The sequence below is a fragment of the Mandrillus leucophaeus genome, unplaced genomic scaffold, assembly GCF_000951045.1.
Source record: "Mandrillus leucophaeus isolate KB7577 unplaced genomic scaffold, Mleu.le_1.0 Scaffold186, whole genome shotgun sequence".
NCBI classification, from domain to species: domain Eukaryota; kingdom Metazoa; phylum Chordata; class Mammalia; order Primates; family Cercopithecidae; genus Mandrillus; species Mandrillus leucophaeus.
Genome location: NW_012101876.1, coordinates 4,116,015 through 4,142,163, shown reverse-complemented (window position 1 = coordinate 4,142,163; position 26,149 = coordinate 4,116,015). Strand labels below are relative to the sequence as shown.

Below are 26,149 nucleotides of genomic sequence, written 5' to 3'. Positions count from 1 at the left end.
AATACTTTAAGAAAGCAACAGCACTACTGTCTGGAAAACAGCTGCTGTTGTTCAGTGCTATGTGCCCAACTGGCAATCTGGGCATGTGGTAGTTACTTTTTTTTTTTTTTTTCCCTGAGATGGTGTCTTATTCTGTCGCCCAGGCTGGAGTGCAGTGACTCAATCACAGCTCACTGCAGCCTCCACCTCCCGCCTCAGCCCCCTGAGTGGCTGGGACTACTTTAAAAAGAAGTCAGGAGACGAAGGAAAATAATGAACTTGCAGGAATACAGATTTTTTCTTTTCTTTTCTTTTTTTTTTTTTTTTTTTTTTTTTGACAGTGTCTTATTCTGTCGCCCAGGCTGGAGTGTAGTGACTCAATCACAGCTCACTGCAGCCTCCACCTCCCGCCTCAGCCCCCTGAGTGGCTGGGACTACTTTATAGAGACAGGGTTTCACCATGTTACCCAGGCTGAAAACTGCACTTTTCTTAACTTAATTTTGTTAGGTTCAGTTAAACAACTCCTGCTCAAATAACTGGATTCAAAAAGTGATGTTCAGTAGATGGCATCTTTGGAAACAGGCATGATGACCCATGAAGTGTACATGCTTGGGTTACTGCAGAGAAGGTGCTGTTACTTGTAGAAATTTCTCTTTGCTTTTTTAGGTGGTAGCATTGGTAACCTTCCTGGAATGGTGATGAGGAGAATGGAAACACCTCCTTCTAGCCGTAGCGTAACTGGCTATGGAAGTTATGGAATAACTGGAAGAAGAATCCAGATTTTCTTAATTAAAATAAGTTTAATTTACACAACTAAAATCTGCTTTAAAATGTGTCTGTCATCCTTTGTCAGTATTTTCTGTGGAGAAAACTGTTATCCTTTTACTGTGAGATAGTTAACCTTTATAATCTCTTGTAATGTGTTCTTGGTGATTTTGTTTTAGCAGTTATTTCTCGTTTTAGTGCTTTGAATGCTCAATTCACATTTTTTTTTAGTGTGAATTACTTGCAATCAGTTCACGTTTTCAAGGTGTATGATTTTAAATCTAATCTATTGCATAAGGAAAAAGGAAAACAAAACATGTAAACTACAGCTATTCTAAAGAAGTGTTTATAATCAATTCCTCATGCGTGAATTCATAGATTTTCAATGACATGTTAAAATTGAGAGAGAGCCTGGATAGCTCCTACGGTAGAGCATCAGACTTTTAATGTGATGGTCCAGGGTTCAAGTTCCTGTTTGGACGTGTCCTGTGGCTTTTAGCACCTAATTCTGACTCCATCTTTGAAAAAGCAAAAAAAAAAAAAAAAAATCATTTGGACCAGGTGTGGTGGCTTGTGCCTGTAATCCCAGCACTTTGGGAGGCCGAGTTGGGCAGATCACTTAAGGCCAGGAGTTCAAGACCAGCCTGGCCAACATGGCAGAACCCAATCTCTACTAAAAATACAAAAATTAGCCAGATGTGGTGGTGTACACCTATAGTCCCAGCTACTCGGGAGGCTGAGGCACAAGAATCACTTCAACCTGGGAGGTGGAGGTTGCAGTGAGCCGATTGCGCCACTGCACTCCAGCCTGGGTGACAGAGTGAAACTCTATCTCAAAAAAGAAAAGAGAAAGAAAATCGAGAACATTGAATACTGAAGAAAACATTGGAAGATTGTATAACTATTTTATGAAAAAAATTACTGTTCATATTTTAAAGACTTTCTTGTTTTGTCATTCATGGAAACCAATATTGAATGAGAATGTGGTAAAGAAAATTCAAGTTGTAATACATCTATTGCATTCCTTTGAATTCTTTCATTTTTAGGAAGCTGCACAAGCCTTAATTTATGCTGAGATGGCAGGATCAAGCCTAGAAAATATTCAAGAAAAAATAACTGAATATCTGGAAAGAGTTCAAGCTCTACACTCTGCAGGTTAGTAAAGGACTAAAATTGTCACTCTTTCTTTTTCTTTTCTCCCATCATGTCTTTCCCCCTATGTTTGTTTCTCTTCATTTTTATCTTTGAATCTTGATGCTCACTCTGTTGCTGCTTACTCCACTTTTGGTAATCACCTCTTTAAAAATCATTTAGAAATAAGTCATAGATCTTTGAAGAGGAACCTTATAGATAATATAGTCCAGTTTCCTAATTTCCCAGAGTGCAGAGATGGTGAATTATCTATGTTCAAACAATTTATCATTGGCAAAGTTAGGATTAGAATTCAGTTAAAGTCTGCTTTTAAAATATCTGTCTCCTGTCTCTTCTTTATAAAATTAAGTGACTGTTCCTCTTCAGTGTTTGCAGACTTCAGCAGTAGGTTCACAGTGTCTTCTCTGTCGGTGTCTTCTACTTTCAAACCTTTGCTAAACTCTTTTAAAGCATATTTTGGAAAAGTCACATGTAAGCAGAGACTTGCAACTACTTGTATTTGTTTTTGTAAACGGCACAACAGGTACAATAATAGAAGTATACATAGTCTTAATGGTCACAGTTTTGTTAGAGGTAACTGATGTTGACATTGTATTTACAAATACATTGATTTCTCTAGGGGCTCTTTTTAACCCTCTTTTTCTGTTGCTGCATGATAAAGCCACAAGCAGAAGAATATTTATTCTCATGGACTTTGTGCTACTTTTTACCTCTCATTCTGAGTAGATATGAGCAATTACAACAGCATCATTGGGATAAAGTAGATTTAATCATTGGATTCCTTGTTACGACAGTTCCCTTAAAAACAAGGCAGTTTACTTTAATACAGTGCCCAGAAATTGCATGTATTGAAAAGTGTACTGCCTGTGTTATTGGAACCTCACTTGAAACAAAGTGTTGATTCATGTATTCAAAATATCATACAAAATTCAAAGGAACTTTCTTTTCCCAGCCAAGTAAATGAAGTTCTTAAATTTAACTGCCCAATAATTAGGAACTTTGTTTCATAACCAGTGTTTTCAAATAAAATTATCTTTGAAGTAGGGAAGGTAGTCTTTCATGTTTACTTCCATGATCTCCCTGTTTTTTCATAGATAGTTTTCTTCATTTCAGCAACTATGTATTGAATACATGTTTTGGCTATATGGTAAGTGCAGGGTAATAGATGAGTGACAGTCCATGCCCTACTTCATCAGGTGTGGAGAGAGAACAGTATCAGCATTGCACTATCATGGAAACCCCTTTCTGAAGCATGCTAAACTAAATGTTAAAGCAGAATGCTCTAGAAAGGGGAGATCGTATGGTGATATTATTCCAGGGGTAGAATCTCTGGCGGCCAAAGGTGTATTTCCATCTTTCTCTTCCGTATGTACACACAGTCAAGCGCATTTATGCCATAGGCTCTTGATTCCAGTAAGATTGCTCTTTAAACCGTTGAAATCCTTGTGACAATTGGAAAAAATAAATATGAATCATTTTTTTCTAAGGAATTTAAAAGTTATTCTTACTTTGTATTAAATACAGCTAAGCCTAAAAACTTACATGTGATTTTTGGGAAATAAATTCTAAACATTGATATATATGTGATATTCAGACATCAAATGAGACACCCCAGTCTTTTGAAGAATAAAGACTTGCCAGTGAAATAAAATTCAAAAAGGATTTTTTTTTTTTTTTTGAGATGGAGTGTCGCTCTGTCACCCAGGCTGGAGTGCAGTGGCGTGATCTCAGCTCACTGCCAAGTTCTGCCTCCAGGGTTCATGCCATTCTCCTGCCTCAGCCTCCCCAGTAGGTGGGACTTCAGGAGCCTGCCACCACACCCAGCTAATTTTTTGTATTTTTAGTGGAGATAGAGTTTCACCATGTTAGCCAGGATGGTCTTGATCTGACCTCATGAGCCACCCGCCTCAGCCTCCCAAAGTGCTGGGATTACTGGGGTGAGCCACCATGCCTGGCCTTAAAAAGGACTTTTAAAACATAACATAGCTTGTTTTACTAACTTCTTTCTGCTTTTGTTGAAGAAATGGAGTATAATCTCTAGACAATTAAAGGATTTTCTTATTTAATTATTATTTTAAGCAGAAAAGTCCTTTTTCAAATAAAAATCCTGTTAGGAGCCCGAAGTTTTAAAACAAGGTAGTCTGCTGACAGTTAAGAGACTCCTGAGAGAGAGTTGATTTTGGGGTGGGGAAAGGTAATTTCCCCGTAATTTTAAACATAATTTAAAATTAACCAGTGTAGGCCAGCACAGTGGCTTATGCCTGTAATCCCAACACTTTGGGAAGCTGAGGCAGGAGAATCACTTGAATCTAGGAGTTCAAGATCAGCCTAGACAGCATAGACCTCATCCCTACAAAAAATCAAAAATTAGCTGGGCATGGTGGTGTGTGCCTGTAGTCCCAGCTCCTCGGAGGCTGAGGCAGGAAGACTGCTTGAGCCCAGGAGGTCAAGGCTGCACTGACCCGTGATTGCACCCCTGCACTCAGCCTGGATGACAGAGTAAGACCCTGTCTCGAAAAATAAAAAGTAAAATTAACCATCGTAGTACAGAGTTCAAGAGTTGGAATTAAAAGATCCATGTTGAGTCTCTACCCTTTCACTTGTAGCTGTGAAATCTTAGACCAGATCAGTGCTTCTCAGTAGGAAGCGATTTGCCCCCCAGGGGACATTTGGCAATTTCTGGAGAAGTTTTTGGTTTTCACGCTGCTGGGTGGCAAGGAATATGCTTCTGGGATTTAGTCGGGTAGAGGCCGGGGATGTTGCTAAAAAGTCTCCACAACAAAGAATTATCCGGCCCAAAATGTCAATAATGCCAGGCTGAGAAACACTGGGATAGATATTTCAACGTTTTTGAGCTTTGGTATCTTTTTCATGAATGGAATTAGTATATACTTCAGAGAGGCATTTAAGAAGGCTAAAGTTTTGAAAACATCAGCACAAACTGGGCACAGTGGTGAGTGCCTGTAGTTCCAGCTACTTGGGAGGCTAAGGCAGAAGGGTCACTTGAGCCCAGGAGTTTAAGAGTTTAAGACCAGCCTGGGCAACCTAGTAAGACTATGTATCTTTAAAAAAAAAAAAAAAATCATGTACCTTTAAAGAACTAACAAAATCTCAGACTTTTCTTAAATAGCAAGTTTAGCAAGATAAAATTTCCATACCATAAAATTCACCTGCTTAAAGTATATAATTCAGGTGTTTTTAGCCTATTCCCAGAGTTGTGCAGTCATCCCCGCTATCTAATTTTAGAATGTTTTCATCGCCGCAAGAGAAACCTCTTAACCATTAGCAGTCAATCCCCATTCCTCCCTCCCCCTTGCCACCACTAATCTTGCTGTTTCTATGGATTTGCCTATTCTGGATATTTCATACAAATGGAATCATCCAATGTATGGCCCTTTTGCCATCTGACTTCTTTCACTGAGTTTGATGTTTGCAGGATTTATCCATGTCGTAGGTTGTATCAGTACTTCGTTGCTTTTTATGGCTGAGAAATATTTCATTGTATTGATATGCTGCATTTTTTTATCCATTCATTAGTTCTTGGAGACATTTGGGTTGTTAACACCTTTTGGCTATTGTAAATAATGCAGTTAAGAACATTCATGTGCATGCAGTGGCTCATGCCTGTAATCCCAGCACTTTGGGAGGCCAAGGCAGACAGATCAGTTGAGGCCAGCAGTTTGAGACTAGCCTGACCAACAGGGTGAAACCCCGTATCTACTGAAAATACAAAAATTAGCCAGGCGTGGTGGTGCACACATGTAGTCCCAACTACTTGGGAGGCTGAGGCACAAGAATTGCTTGAAAACCCAGGAAATAGAGCCAAGATGGCTCCACTGCACTCCAGCCTGGGTGACAGAGTGAGATTCTGCCTCAAAAAAAAAAAAAAAAAAAAATCATGTACAGATTTTTGCATAGACATGTTTTCTCAGTTATCTTTGGAATTCCACCCAGAAGTGGAACTGCTGTGTCATAGGATGTACCTCCATATTTAACTTTTTTAAGAACTGCCAAATTGTTTTTCAGAGTGGCTACACTATTTTACAATTAGCTACACCATTTTACAGTTCCACCGGTGGTGTATCTGGGTTCCAAGTCCTTCACATTCTCATTAACACTTGTTATTGTCTTTTTTTATTTTAGCCATCCTATTGGGCATAAGGTGTCATCTCAGTGTAGTTGTGTTTTGCATTTTTTGATGACTAACGTTCAGCAATTTCTTATGTGCCGTTTGACCTTTTGAATGCCGTCTTTGGAGAAATGTCTATTCAGATCCTTTGCCCATTTTTTAACTGGGTTGTCTTTATTGTTGAGTTGTAAGAGATCTTTATATATTCTGGATTCATGTTTCTTATAGATACGATTTTTTTTAATTAAAAACAAATGAAAATATTGCAAAGAGAAGTGAAAATATATAACTTATTCTAGGCTCAGGGTAAATAGAAAAACCAGGAACTTTATCATCAGAGCCTAGTATATTACACAGTTTTGTCTGTACAGAAAAAATGTTTTAATTGCCTTAAAATAGATTTCTTAATATTTAGCAATTTCCAAATTTTTGTTTTGTCTTTTGAGGTAGAGGAGCATATGAGGAGAACTCTTATGTTTTAATTTTTAAGTGAAGAGAGTGCCAGTGGGAGAGAGAAATTCAAGGAAATAATTTTTTAAATAAGTAGTGTATTTTTTAATATTCTTTGTCTCTGATGTCTATTGTGTGATAAATAATTGCAGATTTTTTTTCTTAGACCTTGAGATTAAAAAGAGAAGGGAGGAAGGCTGGGCATGGTGTCTCACACCTGTAATCCCATGACTTTGGGAGGCCGAAATTGGCAGATTGTTTGAACTTAGGAGTTCAAGACCAACCTGGGCAACATGGCAAAACTCCATCTCTACAAAAAAAAAAGAAAAGAAAAATTAGCCAGGCATGGTGGTATGCACCTGTAGTCCCAGCTACTCAGGAGGCTGAAGTGGGAGAATCTCTTGAGCCCGAGGAGGTAGAGGCTGCAGTAAGCTGTGAATTGTGCCACCACACTCTAGCCTGAGCAACAGAGCAAGATCCTGTCTCAAAAAAAAGGAAAAGGGAGGAAATTTGTCCTTTTTTAAGGATTTTATTTTAACCTTGCTAAGTTTTTTAAATGAAGAATTACAGTTTTGTAAATAATATCTTAAATAGTGAAAATAGTGTGTTTTCTGGCTGTGTTTAGATAATAATCCTTCTGTGTATGCTTTTTTTCTATTCTAGTTCAGTCAAAGAGTGCTGATCCTTTGAAGTCAAAGCATCAGTTGGACTTAGAGCGTGCTCATTTCCTTGTTACACAAGCTTTTGATGAAGATGAAAAAGAGAATGTTGAAGATGCTATAGAATTGTACACAGAAGCTGTGGATCTCTGTCTGAAAACAGTGTGTATAGCTATAGATTACATTTGATGAGTTATGTGAAGACATTTCTTCTCTTGCTAGTGAATTTTACATAACACCTTGAATAAAACAATTTTAACAGAATAAAAAAAATTTTGTTATAAATGTAACTAAACTACTCAATAAAAGATGAGTAGAAAGTTAATAATGGGTTTTTACATCTTATTAAAATTTTGACAGTATTGAGTCTTAAATTACAAGAACTATTTTTAACCTTTCTATTCTAACAACTAAGATAAACTTACAGAAAGAGTTCACTGTCACAAATCTATTAATTTAGAATAAACTTCTCCTTTTTTCAGTTTGATGCACTTTTTAAAAAATAAGCTAGTGGTTTGGATGAGCCTTATATATTTGCAGTGTAAAATCTGTATGCTGAGTGGTTTTTACTGCTCCCTACTGAGCCTTGGTTGGGACTCTTAGCTTCAAGGGACATCTAGTGCATAAAAGAGCAGTGTATTTGACAGGAGGAGGAGGTAAAGTAGTTGAGACTGGTGTCCCCAGTGTCTTTCAGAGGACTGGCTTTTTGGCAGAGTCTTTTGCTCAGAGAAACCATCTGGCCTGATTTCTGTAGGTGCCTTGAGACTGTAAATAAGTGCTAGTCTTCCGAGGTTCCTGCCACTCAGCCTTCCACAGCACTATGGTCAAACAGTTCTGGTCCAGTTAGCACTTGTCCGCATTAAGTGGTTTTAAAGTTCACCTCAGTGACAGATTTTCAACACATTTTTAAATGATACCTTTAAGGATGAAAATTAATGTCATCTTTGTTTATTCTCAATTTCAACAAGTGTAATATGCCTTGTAAATTTTTTGCTTAGAAATATAGATCAAGCAAATTGAAAAATATGCTTTAAAATGTCTGTCTCTTTCTCTTAAGTCTTATGAAACTGCTGATAAAGCCCTGCAAAATAAACTGAAACAGTTGGCTCGACAGGCACTAGACAGGTGGGTTTGATCACTCAAGTTCTAATCCATGGATGGCACTTAGTGTTATTTAAACAGATTTATCTAAATGTGTTGTAAAGGTTGCAGTAACAAACCTCCATCTTTTAACTGTCATCTGAAACAAATCTACTTTCTACTTCTTAGTGAATTTACCTCCTCTCTCTAGTTCCCTGCTTTAAACTCAAGAAATAAATCAATAAATGTTTTTAGTTTTAGTTTAGAACAGAAAAAACTGTGATATTTGAAATGGAGGACCTCCTTTCTATTATGTAATATCAGACTTTCAAAGAGAACTTCCAGAGAGCCTTCCATGTCTGCTAAAAATAGAAAACATGAGCATGAACTTGCTTTCAGCCATGTACATAGGTCAGGTTATACAATGTGTGTAGCTCTTTTCACCTCTTAGTTGAGAGGTCAACTTTTCAATGAAGCCTGCCCTAACCATTGTTTAAAATTGAATCTCCCCCAGCAGTTGCAACCTGACTATTATAGTATTTTTCCCATAGCTCTTATTTTCTAAGGTATGTGAGATTTACTAGCTTATTATATTTGTTGTTAATGTGTGTGTCACCTCCAGCCTTCATCCCCCAATTGTTAAGCTCTATGAGGGCAGAGATTTTTGTCTATTTTAAACAGGTGTCTATTGTAACCAAGTCCCTAGCAGAGTGCCTGATATGTAATATGTGCTCAGTAGATATTTGCTAAAAAATGAATGAGTTTGCGTAAGCAAATTATATATCTTGAAAGAGTGTTGTAGACACACAAAAAATAAAAGGGTGGAAATTGCTTTTATACCTGTAGCATGAATTGTCTCCTTTTGAGGCTCTGACCTGATAGATAACTGTACCACCCCAAGCCCTTCTTTTTTTAACTGAAGTAAAATAGTCATCCCTCCTTTTCGTTGTCATCTACTAACCTTGAGTTTGTTTCCTCAGATTCATGAAGATATGAGCACTTGACACACAATTGTCTTCCTATCTTGACTTCTTTCATCTGTCAGAATCATAAGTGACTTTATTACCTGTGTGGCTAACCCATCCAATATTCTCGAGTGCACCCTAAGCAAAGGGTGGGTGAGATAGCCATGGGCTCCTATGAGGATCTTTTGAAACTTACGGATCCACTTTCTAGGAAAATGCATATGAAATCTTTTCGCATATAATCTCAGAGTGTTCTCAAGAATCCTGAAGCTCATATATGCACCTCAGGTTAAGAACTTCTATTTTTTAGCTTGTTCTTTGACAGAACAAAGTCAAAATTCTGTTGCGTATCATGTGAGGCTGTCTGTGATCTAGCCCCTGGTTTCCTCTCTAGTCTGATCTCCTGCTGCCTCTCATTTGCACTTCTCACAGGGGCAACATTCATTCTTTTGAAATTACCTGGCTGGGCACGGTGGCTCACGCGTGTAATCCCAGCACTTTGGGAGGCCAAGGTGGGCAAATCACCTGAGGTCAGGTGTTCGAGACCAGCCTGGCCAACATGGCGAAACCGTGTCTCTACTAAAAACACAAAAATTAGCCAGGTGTGGTGGTGGGCACCTATAATCCCAGCTACTCAGAAGGCTGAGGCAGGACAATCGCTTGACTTGGGAGGCAGAGGTTGCAGTGAGCCAAGATGGTGCCACTACACTCCAGCCTGGGCAACAGAGTGAGACTCCATCTCAAAAAAAAAATTTTTAATTTAAAAAAGAAATTACCTTAACTCATTATGCTGTTTCATACTTCTGCACATTTGTACATGTTCTTCTGTCTACTTAGAATGCTTCCTCACTGCCCAGGTGAACAACTCTGCAGCTCAAGCATCGGTTCAGAGAACCCTTCTCCAACTCATCCCCACTTGGCAATTCATTAAGTGAATAACTTCTGTTGTACTTTGATTTGCATGTAATACTTTCATCCTCGCATCTTTTATTTTTGATGCAATTGTCTGTCTTTCCCTACAAAACTATGAGTACCTTAAGGGTAGGGATTGTTTTATACATTCTTTTATACCACTTACCTTACCTTGTATAGTGTCTGATTATATAATAAGTGCTCAATTAATGTTGTCAGTAGAATATTGTTTGTAAAAAATGCTTCTCTTTGGAAGTAGCTGAAGTGGTGAAATGTTGATTAGTATGTAAGAATTTTATGTACTAATTTTACTTGAGGGATGCTTGACTGGTTCTTCAAGTAAATGTTGTGTCCTGAAAAGCTTAAATGTGAGTAGAAAAGCTAGAACAGTTGTTTGTTCCTCTCTGTTATAGAGCAGAAGCACTGAGTGAGCCTTTGACCAAGCCAGTTTGCAAAATCAGGTCAACAAATGTTAAGCCAAAGCCACCTCCAGTGAGAGCACATTTTCCCCTGGGAGCTAATCCCTTCCTCGAAAGACCTCAGTCATTCATAAGTCCACAGTCATGTGATGCACAAGGACAGAGATACACAGCAGAAGAAATAGAAGTACTCAGGTAAATAAGTTTACAATTATTTGTAATGAAGAATTTTATTAACGTCTGCAGAATTTTATTTTCATTAGGTTTGCTGAATTGTATTCAGATTTTTCCTATAGTGTATTGTGCTATTATTATGTAATTATACCATCATGTAGTCACAACTTGAAATAGTTAAAATTTTAGTTCTGATGTGTTTTATTATTTTCATTTGTATTTTTTGAGACGGAGTCTCACTCTGTTGTTCAGGCTGGAGTGCAGTGGTGTGATCTCGGCACACTGCAACCTCTGCCTCCTGGGCTCAAGCGATTCTCCTGCCTCAGCCTCCCAAGTAGCTGGGACTACAGGTGTGTGCCACCACACCTGACTAATTTTTTTTTTTTTTTTTTTTGGAGAGACAGGGTTTTATCATGTTGGCCAGGCTGCTGTCGAACTCCTGACCTCAGGTGATTTGCCTCCCTCAGCCTCCCAAAGTGCTGGGATTACAGGCGTGAGCCATGTGCCCAACTTTAGTTCCAATATATTTTCATATTAGCGTTTCTGCTAAACATAATACACTTTGCTGAAAATCTAGCATTCTGTGAAACTGAGCCACTAGAGGTTAAGGAGCAAAATGTGCTATAGCAGACCACTCTTAATCTAAGGAACTTTGTAACCAGAGCCCTAATGGGGGAAAGATGTTACTTTGAAATACGAGTCTAGGTGGTATGCTGGCAGCTCACTCCTGCAATCCCAGCATTTTGGGAGGCAGAGGGAGCAGATCACTTGAGCTCAGGAGTTCGAGACCAGCCTGGGCAACATGCCAAAACCCCATCTCTACTAAAAATACAAAAAATAGCTGGGTATGATGGTGTGCGCCTGTAATCCCAGCTACTTGCGAGGGTCACTTGAGCCCAGGGGGTGGAGATTGCAAAGCTGAGATCACGCCACTGCGCTCCAGCCTGGGCAACAGAGGGCGATCCTGTCTCAAAGAAAAAAAAATGCATATATATGTGTGTGTTTGTGTGTGTGTGTATAAAGTTTTGCTTTAAAAGGTTTTACATGCACCAAAAAGAAAAAAAGAATATATGACAGAAACCTCATTGCAAAGCCTAAACTATGTACCATATGGCTCTTTACAGAAAACATTTGCCAACCCCTCATCTAGGCAGCCAGCTTAGTGTGTCTGAAAGCAGTCTCAGAGGATATTAAAAATGTAAAACACGGCTACTCTGGGCACACTGCCTATGGAGTAGCCCTGCTTCACAAGGAGCAGTACAAAAAAAAATGAAATGTAAAACACAATAATGTGGAAATTCTTGATTGCTCTCTGAACCAGTGTAGATAGGGTAAGTCTCTGAGCCAGGGTGGCTTTTTTAAAGTGAGCACTGCAGAAAGTTCAGTCTGCTTAGAGCTGTGTAAGTCACGTAGGTGTTCATCTTTTTATTTTCTAACATTGAGCTGAAAGAGCTTCTGCCTAGGTAGCAGCCATCTGAGAGCATTCTTCTTTCCTTTCCTGCTGAAGATTTTAATTGTACTCCTGCTAATCTGTCCCTTTGTCTAGGAAAAATTGCCTGTGCACCAGCACAACAATGCAGGACAAAGAAGCATAGTTTTGAAGCTAAAAACTAAATTAATAACAGTCCAACACTTTCCCATATGCCACCTTCACATGTTTGAAATTCCGTACTACACCAAAACAACTCTGTATTCCACCTAACAAAATGCAGCTAGCCTTCATGCGAGTGAAAAGTTTTCATCATCTTTCCAAAATAAGGCTGTACATAGTCTCAACAATCCTTTCATCTATTCCTGGCTATATTAAGTAGTCCTCAGATTTCCTGACTATTGTTACCTAAAGACTAAATTCTGAAGTTACTCTCTGCAACTTCTTGTAAATAGAATAAGGGAGAGAAATAAATACAAAAAGGAAATAGTTAATATAGATAAACAAGAATATACACAAAACAAGGAGAATGCAAAGCTACTACAAACCTTATTTCTTTAATTTGTCAGTAAACCATAGCTGATATCTATGACACTTCCTTCCTCCACTACCCATTCCATATCCTCCTAACCAGAAAATGTGAAGAGCATATATTTCAGAATTGTAAATGTCATGTTTTTTTATTCCAAAATAACTTAAGCAATTTATTCCTCCCTTTAGGCTTAGGATAGAATTGGTTTTGTGTCTTGGTGTCAAGGACACTTTCATTACCTCTTGAATAGTCTTGTCTTCTTGTGGGTATTAGCCTTAAAAGAATATTCTTACTGATTTGAATTATTTTCTGATATTCAATTGTGTTATGAAAATATTGTCCAAAGATATATCAACAACATGAAGTTGTCAGTTTAATTTTAATATAGTATCATACCTTGTCATTTAAATTTTAAAGAGTTGAAATAAGATTGGCAATTAAGGTAAACTTGAACATTTAGGGGTTTTTTTCTCGTGTTTGATAGGACAACATCAAAAATAAATGGTATAGAATATGTTCCTTTCATGAATGTTGACCTGAGAGAACGTTTTGCCTATCCAATGCCTTTCTGGTAAGTAAGCACTGTTGCAGTTTTTAATTCCAATATTTTGACTTTTCAGTACTTTGACGTTCAATTTAATAGCCTTGAAATTAAAAATTTTAATAAACAAATTTGTTGGAATAGAGGAGTGGCTGTGGGAAAGGGGTAGGGCAACATAGCAAGAGCAGTTTTGATAATTATCCAGTCATGAGGACATGAGGATCTCCTTTTGCCTAATATTATTTCTGTAGTGTCTAGCACAGTACCTGCTGTAAAGTAAGTACTCAGTAAATATTTGTCCAAGCAGTGGTTGAATCACAACAGAAATTCTAACACTCAGTAAAAAAACTGAATGGAAAAGGGAAATGGAATGACATCATTGTTTACTAAGAAGATCCAATTCAAGCAAAGGCTATTTATGAGAGGATTAGTTAGCACAGCCTTCCAGGACAGTGGCAGCTTATGTCTACAACCTTAAAAATATTACTTGGTTCAGGACTCCGAGCTTCTAGTCATCATAAGGAAATCAAGAGTCAAAGATGTACATAATAAGGACACTCGTCAAAGCATCTGTTATAGCAAAAAATTATTGAAACAGACTAGCAATATGGGAATGATTAAAATGGTACATCTATACAGTCAAATATTATACTACTCAAAATAAGTCTTTAAAACGGTAGGAAAAAATGTTCCCATTACAGAAATTAAAAAGAAAATTATATAATATCCCAATTTTTTTTCTTTTTTTTTTTTTCTTTTTTTTGAGATAGGGTCTTACTCCTGTTGCCTAGGCTGGAGTGCAAAGATGTGATCATGACTCACTGCAGCCTTGACTTCTCAGGCTCAGATGATTCTCCCACCTCATCCTCCTAAATAGCTGGGACCACGGGCACACACCACCACGCCCTGCTAATTTTTGTATTTTTGGTAGAAACGAGATTTCACCATTCGGCCAGGCTGGTCTTGAACTCCTGACTTCAAGTGATCCATCTGCCTCGGCCTCCCAGAGTGCTGGGATTACAGATGTGAGCCACTGTGCCTGACCCTTATTTTTCTTTTCGTCTATTTATAGATGCATAGAAAAAGATGATATGGAGAAATATACCCAAATATTTACAGTGGTTATGTCTAGGTAACAAAATTGTATGATTTAACTTCTTTTAGTACTTTTTTATTTTTCAAAATTTCTCCAATGAGCGTGTTTATTATTAGAAAAAAAAAAAAGCTGGATGCTTACTATATAGAATATGAAGGCTCTGTGAAGAACAAAAGGGCTGCTGTTTATTTTCTACTCTTTTGCTGTTCTTGAATGACCAAGGGTTAGGTATCACAAAGCCAGTTAACGTATTTTTTTCACTCAGGCAGCTGTGTGATGCTAGTAACTGATTGGGATCAAAGGAATTTTTATATCTGAGAAACTTTGCAGCATTAATGTTCAGGGCAAGATTCTAGAGCCAGACTTTCTAGTCTCAAATCTTGTGTAACACTGGGCAATTTGTTAAATCTGTCTCAGTTTCTTGCCTGTAAAATGGGGATAATAATAGAAACTACCTCATAATGGTACTGTGAGTTAATAAAATGTAAAACCCTGAGAATGGTGCTGTTATGTAGCAAGCACTATATAATAAAGGTTAACTGCTAGAAAAATCATTTTGTTACTTAGTTATATAACAATTTGGCTGTATATTTCAAATACTTTAATGTTTTTTATACCTCTTTGACCAGTAATTTTACTTCAGGAATCCAGTTGTAAGGAACTATTTAGAGATATACTCAAAAATTCGTATGAAAGTGATTTATCATTGTTGTTACAATTGTGAAAATGAATCAGTTGTTCTAGTATCTCCTTGACAATATTCAAATAGAGATGTAAACTTATTTCTTTTTGCAACAAATTAAGGTAAATCATATTTGTAATGCTTATACAACGCAGTGTCCGTAAGAAAAATGTTATGTAGCCATAAACAATCAAGTTTTCAAGGAATGTGATAATACAGGAAAATGCACATAATTGGAAAAGTAAAATGTGTAGCCACACAGACTGCCTTAATTTAGGTAGAGCACTTGTCACAGTTGGAATTTTTCTTTTTTTTTTTTCTTTAAGGTGTTTACTTGCTTAATGCTTGTCTACTATTCTGGCATATAAACTCCATAAGAACAGAGACCATGTCTGTTTTAATTAAGTTGCACCCCAGTGCCTACCACAGTATCTGGTGTATAGTAGATACTCAATAAATAGTTCTTGAAGTAGTTAAATTGGGAGAAAAACAAGAATAAATACTAAAATTACTATTCTAAGTGGCAAGATATTTTCTTATTTTTTAGATTATTTTACTGTAGGAATAATCAGAAGAAAAAGCAACAGTAAATGTTTTTAAGTTGGGATAACAGATTGTCAGGAAAAGGCTCCAGAATTTATTAATGGTTTTCTTGCACTAGAGAGATTGAATTATTTTTTTAGAATTGTTTCTATTCTGGTCATGTATTTTAAAATTATAAAATAATCATTATTGAATAAATATTTTAATTGTAAAATTTTTTTATTTTTTGAGGTGGAGTCTCACTCTGTCACTCAGGCTAGAGTGCAGTGGTGCGATCTCAGCTCACTGCAACCTCTGCCTCCCAGGTTCAAGAGATTCTCCTGCCTCCGCCTCCCAAGGAACTGGGATTACAGGCGCCCACCACACACCTGACTAATTTTGTATTTTTGGTAGAGAATGGGTTTCACCATGTTGTCTAGACTGGTCTCGAACTCCTCACCTCAAGTGATCTGCCCACCTCAGCCTCCCTAAGTGCTGGGACTACAGGCATGAGCCACCGCACCTGGCTGTAAAATATTTTAATATCTTTAAGTTCTAAGGAAAAAAAACCTTGAATTTAATAATCCTCTGGTGACTTGAGAGAACAAATATTATGGAATCTTGGATTTATGCTGAAATATGATTCATATGACAGGTTAATAATAGGTTATGAATTTGAATTTGCCTTAATTTTTTCTCCTCAAAATTTTTGACAGCTGTCTTCAAACTCTTCTGAATTCAGTTAGCTCACTTTCTGTTTACAGTTAGCTCCTGATATACAGGTACCAAAATGTTACCTGGAATACTAGTGGTTCTGTGAGATGATAATAAAAAATGTTTGAGATATGTTATATGCCATATTCTACTCTAAGACATTACAATAAACATTGGCTTATTAAAAGTCTAGAGGTGCCCTTCAATGAAAAAACTAATACTTTAACCAGGAGTTTGTAGGTCATACTTGACCACAAAATCCTCTTTTCTCCCAGTATCTGTCAGCATTCTTTGAAGAAAAAAAAAGTTATGTCTATGCCAGTTTGCATATTATATGCTTTCTATTACTAAGAGATCTTTTGAAAACCAAGGATTTGTTGCTCCTGCTCTAGAAAGGGTTTGGGGATGGTTGGGCCTGGTGGCTCATGTCTGTAATACCAGCACTCTGGTATTTACTTCAGAAAGGCTGGTATCAGCTTTGGCTGGAGGATTGTTTAGATCCGGAAGTTCTAGACCAGCCTGGGCAACATATGGAGACCTCAACAAAAAAAAAAAAAAAAAAAAAAAGAGATTTAGGGAAGAGGGGAAAGGTAGATGTTTCCCCTTGGTGTACACATCAGTTTTAGAGAAATACTGTAACACACAGTGAGTAGAGGGTAATGGATAAGAATGGTGGATTTGGCACCAGAGACCTGGATTCAGATGCCAGTTCTGCTATTTCTTAGGTGTCTGACCTTGGTAAGTCATTAATCACTTTAAGCTATTTCCAAAAATAATTCCTTTAATAGAATTGTTTTAAGAATTAAGTAGATTATGTATATCTGGCACGTGGTTAGTATTCATTCACTAAATTAGCTGCACTCATTATTAGCCTTGCCAATTGGAGTTTGTAAAGAACCAGCTTTGAATCTTTAGCTTCCTAGGTCCTTTTGAATGAATCAGCTTGTACTGTTGTTAATGGTTTCATTTTATTGCTGAATTTCTTAAATACAGTTATGCTAAATTTAAAAAATTACATTCTTAAATATAAATGAATATAAGATGTTCTTCTGTTTTCAATTATTTAGGTATATTTTTTGATTGGAGGAGATGATCAGGTTGACTGGACTCTATAAAGAGCCAGATTTGACCAGAAGGTTATTTTAGGATGATATAGTACTGCTATAATCACTAGACCAAAAAAAAAAAAAAAATTCTCTAGGAAATTTAATTTTGACTTTGAGTCATCTCTTAAGATTAATTTTTTTATTTTAATTTTTATTATTACCTCAGTGATAGATGGGGCAAGCTACCGTTATCACCTAAACAGAAAACTACATTTTCCAAGTGGGTACGACCAGAAGACCTCACCAACAATCCTACAATGATATATACTGTGTCCAGTTTTAGCATAAAGCAGGTGAGCATTTATTTTGTATGATTTTATAGAAAAGTCAGCATTTTAAAGTAATTTGTGTATAGATTTGAGTTTTTTCTTAGATTTTTATTATATATTCAGGCACACAAGTGTAATTGGAAAAATTGTTCATTCTACACATTTTGACTGAAACATGCTGAGATAATATAAATATAAATCACTGTTTTGAGTGATTACAGATTTTTATGTGGACCCTGTTTATCATTGTGTACCTGTAAATGCAAAACTTGAGAATCTGAATTTCACCTTTGATAAAGGATAGCAATAGAAGGATATTTAATTATTTGAGTAATTATTCAAAATCAATTTTTTTGAAATACATTATTTAATTTTTTGTAGGATTTATTAGAATAAAATGTATGAGTCGGCAGTATTGTGTTTCTATTTGTTACTTTCCTGTTCAAATAATAGCCGAGAAAATATTTAGTACACATTGTAACACTATTCAAAATAACAAAAACATGGAATCAACCTAAATGCCCATCAGTGACAGATTGGATGAAGAAAATGTGGTACATATACACCATGGAATACTATGCAGCCATAAGAGAACGAGATGTCTTTTGTAGGAACATGGATGGAGCTGGAGGCCATTATCCTTAGCATACTAACGCAGAACAGAAAACCAAATACTGAATGTTCTCACTTATAAGTGGGAGCTAAATTATGAGAACAGCTTAAAAGAAAGGAACAGCAGACACTGGGTTCTACTTGAGCATGGAGGATAGGAGGAGGGAGAGGAGCAGAAAAAATAACTGTTGGGTACTGGGCTAATAGCTGGGTGTTGAGATAATATGTACAACAAACACCTGTGACACAAGTTCACCTGTTACCTTCCACGTGTACTCTGAACCTAAAGTAAAAGTTTTAAAAAAAGATATTTAGTATAAAAAGTAGATACTTGGGGCAATGTACATATATTGCGGTAATGTTGAAATCACATGAATGAATATGAATATGTTAATTATTATTAACAGACAATAGTATCGGATTGCTCCTTTGTGGCATCACTGGCCATCAGTGCAGCTTATGAAAGACGTTTTAATAAGAAGTTAATTACCAGGTAAAAATGTGTCTCTACCTCTTTTTGTGTTGTAATTGTCCCTTAACTAGAAATTTAAAACTTAAGCCTTATCTGTATAGAAAGGGGAGAGGGCATATTGTTCAGAATATGGCCCTTCTGTAGAAATTAAGCAGATGATTTATGAATGTGGAAAGATAGGCTAAAACAGTCTAAGAACCTATACACATGTAGTTAATATATATGGAATTAATATGTTTTGAAATAAATGAAATTGATCAGAGTAAAATCATGTCATATTGATAATACTTTATAGTTGGACTGTTAAGTGAAGTAGTCACTAGCCACATGTGGCTATAGACACTTGAAATGGATTAATCTGAATTAAGATGAGATGTACTGCAAGTGTAGAATGCATGAGATTTTGAAAACTTAGAACAAAAAAATGCAAAATTGCAAAATATCTCAAATTTTTGTGTTGATTATATGTTAAAATCATATTTTGATTTGTGATTAAATAAAACATTAAAATTGGTTTTACTTTTTTTTTTCTTTTTCTTTTTTTTTTGAGACGGAGTTTCGCTCTCGTTGCCCAGGCTGGAGTGCAATGGCACGATCTCGGCTCACCACAACCTCCGCCTACTGGGTTCAAGCGATTCTCCTACCTCAGCCTCCTGAGTAGCCGGGACTACGTTTTACCTTTTTAACTTTTAATGTGGTTACTGGAAAATATAACATATTTCTGTTGGCTTGAACTGCTTTAGAATGTATTAAAATGTTTCAGAAATACTTTTTCGGTTTTTAAAAGATACATTAACTTAAAATCGTTCATTGCAAAAAGTAAGCATTATAATTTTTTCATTCAACTTTTCCTGAGTGGTTTTTGTGTGTTAAGTGCTAAGAGTACAAAGATGAATTAGATGCAGTCCTTAGTTTCAACTATTTGCCATATAAGTGGTCCAAATGTATTTTAAAAGAAAATTGATACTGGTAGTTATTGAAGTATGTTATTGTATAATTTTATGTAACTTTATGTCAAATTGTATCTACTTGTCTTAGTTGTGGTTAATTGAAGCCCTCTTTACTTCTTAGGGCCAGTGATAAAAGATTATTTTAACTGGCTTAAATATATACACTTAATAGATGATTTATTAGGGTATATAAGTTAACATTGAGCACTTTTCAGAATATTTTGAAATTTATGTCCACTTTGTGATCTCAGAAAATTATTTACTAACAGTAAATAAGCACTTTGATTAGGGTGTAGTTCATTTTCTAGGCCTATTGTAGGAAAATATTCTCCTGTTTGTTTTTATGAAATTGCCAAGATGGTAGTATATGCCTGAATGAAATGTCCTGTATAGTAGTTGATATTGAATACTAATGTTGGTATTTTAATATTTATTTTTCTTACAAAAGCATAATTTACCCTCAAAACAAGGATGGCGAACCAGAGTACAATCCCTGTGGGAAGTACATGGTAAAACTTCACCTCAATGGTGTCCCAAGAAAGGTGAATAATTTCTCTCCCCACTCCCATCCCTTGTCTCTATCCCTTCCCTACCTTTTAATCTTGAGTGAAATCATTAAGAAACGTCATCTATTTAAACACTTTAAAAGTTAGAATCTGTCATACTATATATTACGACCAGTAGCATCATGTGTTAATAATTAAAAATTAATTAAAACCATGGCAAGTATAAACTTGTTTTTTAAATGGTTTTGAGAAAATGTATACAGTTTCAAAAAGTAACATTGAACTAAGGATTGCTAATGCTTAAAATAAATTTTCATCTGATAGTTCATGTGATTGTTTTGATTAAAAGGAAATCAGACAAACAATCTGTTAGATCAGAAGAGTGTATATGTAGTCATAACTTGAGATGTAACAAGCCTTTGAAATTATTTCCTTTTAAATATATATGCATAATTTTAATTTACACTAATTTCTTTAAGGAAGGACTCTGAACTCTGTTCCAAGGGCCTTGCATTGTTAAGGTTCTCCACCACCTGTCCGTGCTGAGATCCATGCAGCAACATCAGCATCACCTGGGAGCTTGTTAGTTTTTCAGAATTTCAGGCTTCGCCCCAGACTTACTGAATCAGAATCTGCATTTCACCTAGATTCCCTGGTGATCCAGTCTGAAAATCATTGCTCTGTAGTTCAGTAATACTCGAATTTTAGTATGCACAGAATCACCTGGCAGGTGATTATCTGTTATTAAAACACAGGTTTCTGGACCTTATGCCCAGAGTTTCTGATTCAGGAGGTCTGAGATGAGATCAAAATTTGCATTTCTAACAAGATCCCAGGATGCTGATGTTGTTGACTAGAACACTCTCTGAGAGCCATTTTACCTGATTACTTAGTAAAGAAAATTATTGAGAATAATTTTACTGAACTATAATTCTTGAACTCTAGTTTAAAGAATCTTTAAAGATGTATTGCATAATCTTCCTATTGGTATTAAATCAAAATTCTTCTTATCCTCATATCTCATAGGTCACTTTTTTTTTTTTTGAAACGGGGTCTCACTCTGTCACCCAGGCTGGAGTGCGGTAGCACAATCTTAGCTCATTGCAGCCTCTGCCTCCTGGGTTCAAGTGATTCTCCTGCCTCAGCCTCCCGAGTAGCTGGGATTACAGGCACCCACCACCGCTCCTGGCTAATTTTTTGTCTTTTTAGTAGAGACGGGGTTTCACCATGTTAGGCAGGATGATCTTGATCTCCTGGCCTCGTGGTCCACCCACCTCGGCCTCCCAAAGTGCTGGGATTACAGGCGTGAGCCACCGCGCCCAGCCTCAGATCACTTTTTAATATGAGTTAGATACTGTATCCGTGATTACTTCCTCTGTTACTTATGTGTATTTTCTAGCGGTAATGTTCTACTTTTACAACTACACATGAGTCTTTTTACAGGTTTAGGATAAAATGATAATAGTACTGTTATTTAATAGTGAGGCCCTTTTGTAATTATTTTAAATGTACATTTCTAGAATATCTCATATAGGTTGAGTATCCCTTATCTGAAATGCCTGGGACCAGAAGTGTTTTGCATTTTGGATTTTAACAGATTTTTGAATATTTGCAGAATACCTACAGGTTGAACATCTCTAATCTGAAAATCCAAAACACTCCAGTAAATATTTCCTTTGAGCATCATGTCAGTGATCAAGAAGTTTTGGATTTTGGAGCATTTCAAATTTTAGATTTTTTATTTCAGATGCTCAACCTTTTAATTGCAGTGACAGTTACATGACGTTTAATCAGTTGATTCAAGGTTATCTGACAGATCAGCTTATAAAATTGAAGGAAGACATCATATTAAAAAGAACATTTTGTAATCGGTATGATTCTGGAAACATTACCTTAATAGCCGTCAGCATATTGTGCCTTATATTTTATCAGTATGAAAGATGTGTTCTTGTGTCTTGATAGAAAGGATTTTAAGATATTTTGTGCACCTAACAAGGTTAATGTTCTTTTTCTCCAGGTGATAATTGATGACCAGTTACCAGTTGATCACAAGGGAGAATTGCTCTGTTCTTATTCCAACAACAAAAGTGAATTATGGGTTTCTCTCATAGAAAAAGCATACATGAAAGTCATGGGAGGATATGATTTTCCAGGATCCAACTCCGTAAGTAATAGATAAGACAATCCAGACATAGATTTATGCTATCTAATGTAACTATTTTAAATTTGAAAAATTCTAGATGGTCTTTTTGTTCGTAGGGAAAGAGATCAGATTATCAACCCCTGAAGAAGGATGACCAGTCCCCATATTATGGGGATATATGTATATTTTCTTGTGTATCTGGGAAAGCCTAAACCGTGTCTGCTTTTACGTTGGGATACAAGGCCAATTATAGATACAGTGTATCTTTCCATAGCAGTCTGTTTAGATCAAATGGATGTGTCATATTGTCATGTATATTTTTATTTGTAATTCAGGTTCAAAGAGTTACTTGTTTTATCCAACCTTAACAGAACTTAACCTGTAAGATTGAGATGTCTGCCAGTGACCTTTTGTTGCATGAGGTCAACTAGACTTGAGCCAGAAGGAAATTAGTCAGATTGGCATGACTTTAAATTCTTACAATAACCAGCCTGTGGCCTTAGAAAATGTATTTAACCTTTCTTAGCCTCTTCATATATCCATAATATAAGGATAATATCCACCTCTTGTCTTAAAGTCGTAAAGATGAAAATTGCATCTTTATTCCAACAGTAAAATGAAGTAACGTACGCAAATCACCCATCATTTGTAAGTGATTAGTTTCCCTGCCAAACCAGGTGTCCTTGACTTTTCCGGTTCTTTTTTTTATGCCCCCAGTTCTAATGCTAGGCAAAGAATATATAGGTCATAATTAAATGCAATAGGATGTTACAGTTTTTCTCTTCCCAGCCTATACTTTCAGTTGCTCTATCCTTCACATACTTTTAGTTTAGCTTTCTAATTGTTGCTTACTCAGTGAAGTTTAGGTAGAGAAAGAATGGGAATGTGTGTAAAACATGAGAAGCATCATTGCAAGAACTCACTAAAGGACTCGTGACTGCATCATTGAAGGAGTTTTTTCTGTTACGTGTCTTTTATCATATTCACCTGTAAAATAGTTTTTTATGCAGGAAGAGCAACAAAGATTGTAGGGAAAAATACGCATGTTCAAATTCAGGTAGGAATTTGAGTTAAATAAGAAATATATTACTGGTCGAAAACATCTACCTTCTGATTTATTTCTACCAAAATCATTGTGCCAAATCAGCAAGATATAATAGCTGCTCTGGGGATTTAAGAACTTGAAAATGACACTGGCAGTCCTGAAATGTGTTTCTGTTGCAGAATATTGATCTTCATGCACTGACTGGCTGGATACCAGAAAGAATTGCTATGCATTCAGATAGCCAAACTTTCAGTAAGGATAATTCTTTCAGAATGCTTTATCAAAGGTAAACATTTTTCTTTGTTTTATGTGTGTGGTAAATGTGGCCGTTTAAAAACATCATGCCAGCTGGGCGTGGTGGGTCACACCTGTAATCCCAGCACTTTGAGAGGCCAAGGCGGGCGGATCACCTGAAGTTGGGAGTTTGAGACCAGACTGACCAACATGGAGAAACCCCATCTCTACTAAAAATATAAAATGAGCCAGGTGTGGTGGTGGCACCTGTAATCCCAGCTACTCAGGAGGCTGAGGCAGGAAAATCGCTTGAACCCAGGAGGCAGAGGTTGTGGTGAGCAGAGATCGCACCATTGCACCCCAGCCTGGGCAATAAGAGCAAAATTCCATCTGAAAAATAAATAAAAATTTAAAAAATAAAAACATCACGGCTTATTTAGAATAGAGATTGCAGAAGCTGTTGTTTTTAGTTATTAAGGAAATTGTTTTTAAAATAGACTTCACATTTTATACTTCTTTTAGTCAGTCCTCAGTTATCTTCCCTTAATAGTTATAGTTAATCCAAATTGTAGATAGTCCAAAATATTTGAATATGTAATATGGAAAAATTATTTTAGATTTACTAATTAGTTACCAAGTTGAGGGAAAGTGTGAAAAGAGAAGTCTGAGAAGTTAAGCCTTAAATGGATAATCCGTATCCATTTAAGGGACTGGAAATTTGTCTAAACAGTAATACCTGTTCAGTTGCAAAACTAGAGAGCTCAATACCTTATTGGGAAATGCCTTTGGTATTTCATGTCTTTATTTTTGATTGTAAACCACTTGAAATTTAGCATTTGTTTTCCTTCTTTGGTAGGTTTCTACTTTGGAATTAAGTTGCCAGAAACTTTAAAAAAAAAAAAAAAAAAAAAAGAGAAATGTGATCATTTATTTTACATACTGTGCATAGAAATGTACTTCTTTTTGAAAATTCTTTGGGGGTGGGAACAGCCCATTTTCATGTAAGCCATTAGACTAAAAGATAAAATGGTGTGATCTTAGTATTACAAATGTGTTTTACTTTAATTAATTGTCTTTGGGGTTCATTCCAGATTTCACAAAGGAGATGTCCTCATCACTGCGTCAACTGGAATGATGACAGAAGCTGAAGGAGAGAAGTGGGGTCTGGTTCCCACACATGCATATGCTGTTTTGGATATTAGAGAGTTCAAGGTTTTGCCTTAAATTTTTTTCTTTTATTTTTCCTGTTGCATAAGACATTGCAGGGATCCCAGATAATTTATCAGACTTTTGAATACTGACAAATCAAGGTTAAAGTGGAGTTTATAAACCATTTCACCTACTACATTAAACAACTTGATCTCTACCATTGGAAATTATGAAATTAAAAGGTGGGAAAGGAAATCACAGGGATGGCATAGATACTGATGACAGAACAGAAACGCTGTTACACCTCTTTGTCTTTTCCATAAAACCAGCAGTTTTGAGGTGGAATATATAGCTCCCAAGATTCCACACTGCGTCTTGGTGTTTGGATCAATCACATTGTTAAGCTCTAAAGCAGTGGTCGCCAACCTTTTTGACATCAGGGATCCGTTTTGTGGAAGACAGTTTTTCCACAGACGGAGGGGTGGGTGGGAGCATGGTTTTAGGATAAAACTGTTTATCGCAGATCATCAGGCATTAGATTCTCATAAGGAGAACACAGCCTAGCTCCCTCACATGCACAGTTCACAATAAGGTTCACACTCCTATGAGAATCTAATGCCACACTGATCTGACAGGAGGCAGAGCTCAGGCTGTAATGCTCACTTGCCCACTGCTCACCTCCTGCTGTGCGGCCCAGTTCCTAAGAGGCCATGGGCCAGTACCCATAGTAGACACTAAATAAATACTTATGAAAGTGGGCCAGGCATGGTGGCTTATATTTGTAATCCCAATACTTTGGTAAGCTGATACAGAAGGATTTCTTGAGGCCAGGAGTTGAAGACCAGCCTGGGCAACATAGTAAGACCCCATCTCTCCAAAAAATTTAAAAATTAGCTGGGCATGGTGGCATATGTCTGTAATTCCAGCTGCTGAAGAGACTGAGGTGGGAAGATTGCTTGAGCACAGAAGATCAAGGCTGTGTTGAGCCTTGATCACACCACTGCACTTCAGCCAGAGTGATAGAGACCCTGTCTGAAAAAATAAAAAATTGTGAAAGAGGAAGAAAATAGGAAGATAGCTGGGCATAAGATACATGCCATTGTGTTTGTGTGAGCAAGTATTTTTCTTCCTAGAAGCCCTTGCATGCTGTCAGGCCTTTCAGACAGACCCTATTTCTGCAATATCCGGTTAGAATATTTGACTTCATTACTTCTGAGGTTGTTGTTATTTTTAACTGAAAAATGGATTGGTTCTATGGATTAGAAAATACAAAGATTATTAAAGAAGTACTATTTCTTAATGAAGGACCCTTAATACCAGAACGAATAGAAGTAGTGATCAGTCAGCAATAACAGAACACTACTATGTGTTAATTAGAGTTGTTTGCTTATGTATGGCACATGGAATTACAGTCACGTGTTGCTTACTGATGAGTATACATTCTTTTTTTTTTTTTTTTTTT

General features: G+C 36.6%; 1 protein-coding gene across 1 annotated transcript in view; it reads left to right on the top strand.

Annotated features, from left to right (window-relative positions):
* The window catches only part of CAPN7 (calpain 7), a 46,760-nt gene that overhangs the window by 4,206 nt on the left and 16,405 nt on the right, over window positions 1-26,149 (top strand). Inside the window, exons 2-12 of the mRNA XM_011977960.1 lie at window positions 1,792-1,900; window positions 7,140-7,297; window positions 8,193-8,260; window positions 10,506-10,706; window positions 13,131-13,217; window positions 17,474-17,600; window positions 18,596-18,681; window positions 20,059-20,152; window positions 22,134-22,280; window positions 23,484-23,590; window positions 24,630-24,750. Of these exons, the coding sequence (XP_011833350.1) occupies window positions 1,822-1,900; window positions 7,140-7,297; window positions 8,193-8,260; window positions 10,506-10,706; window positions 13,131-13,217; window positions 17,474-17,600; window positions 18,596-18,681; window positions 20,059-20,152; window positions 22,134-22,280; window positions 23,484-23,590; window positions 24,630-24,750 (1,275 nt within the window). The 5' untranslated portion in view covers window positions 1,792-1,821. The remainder of the gene's footprint in view (window positions 1-1,791; window positions 1,901-7,139; window positions 7,298-8,192; window positions 8,261-10,505; window positions 10,707-13,130; window positions 13,218-17,473; window positions 17,601-18,595; window positions 18,682-20,058; window positions 20,153-22,133; window positions 22,281-23,483; window positions 23,591-24,629; window positions 24,751-26,149) is intronic.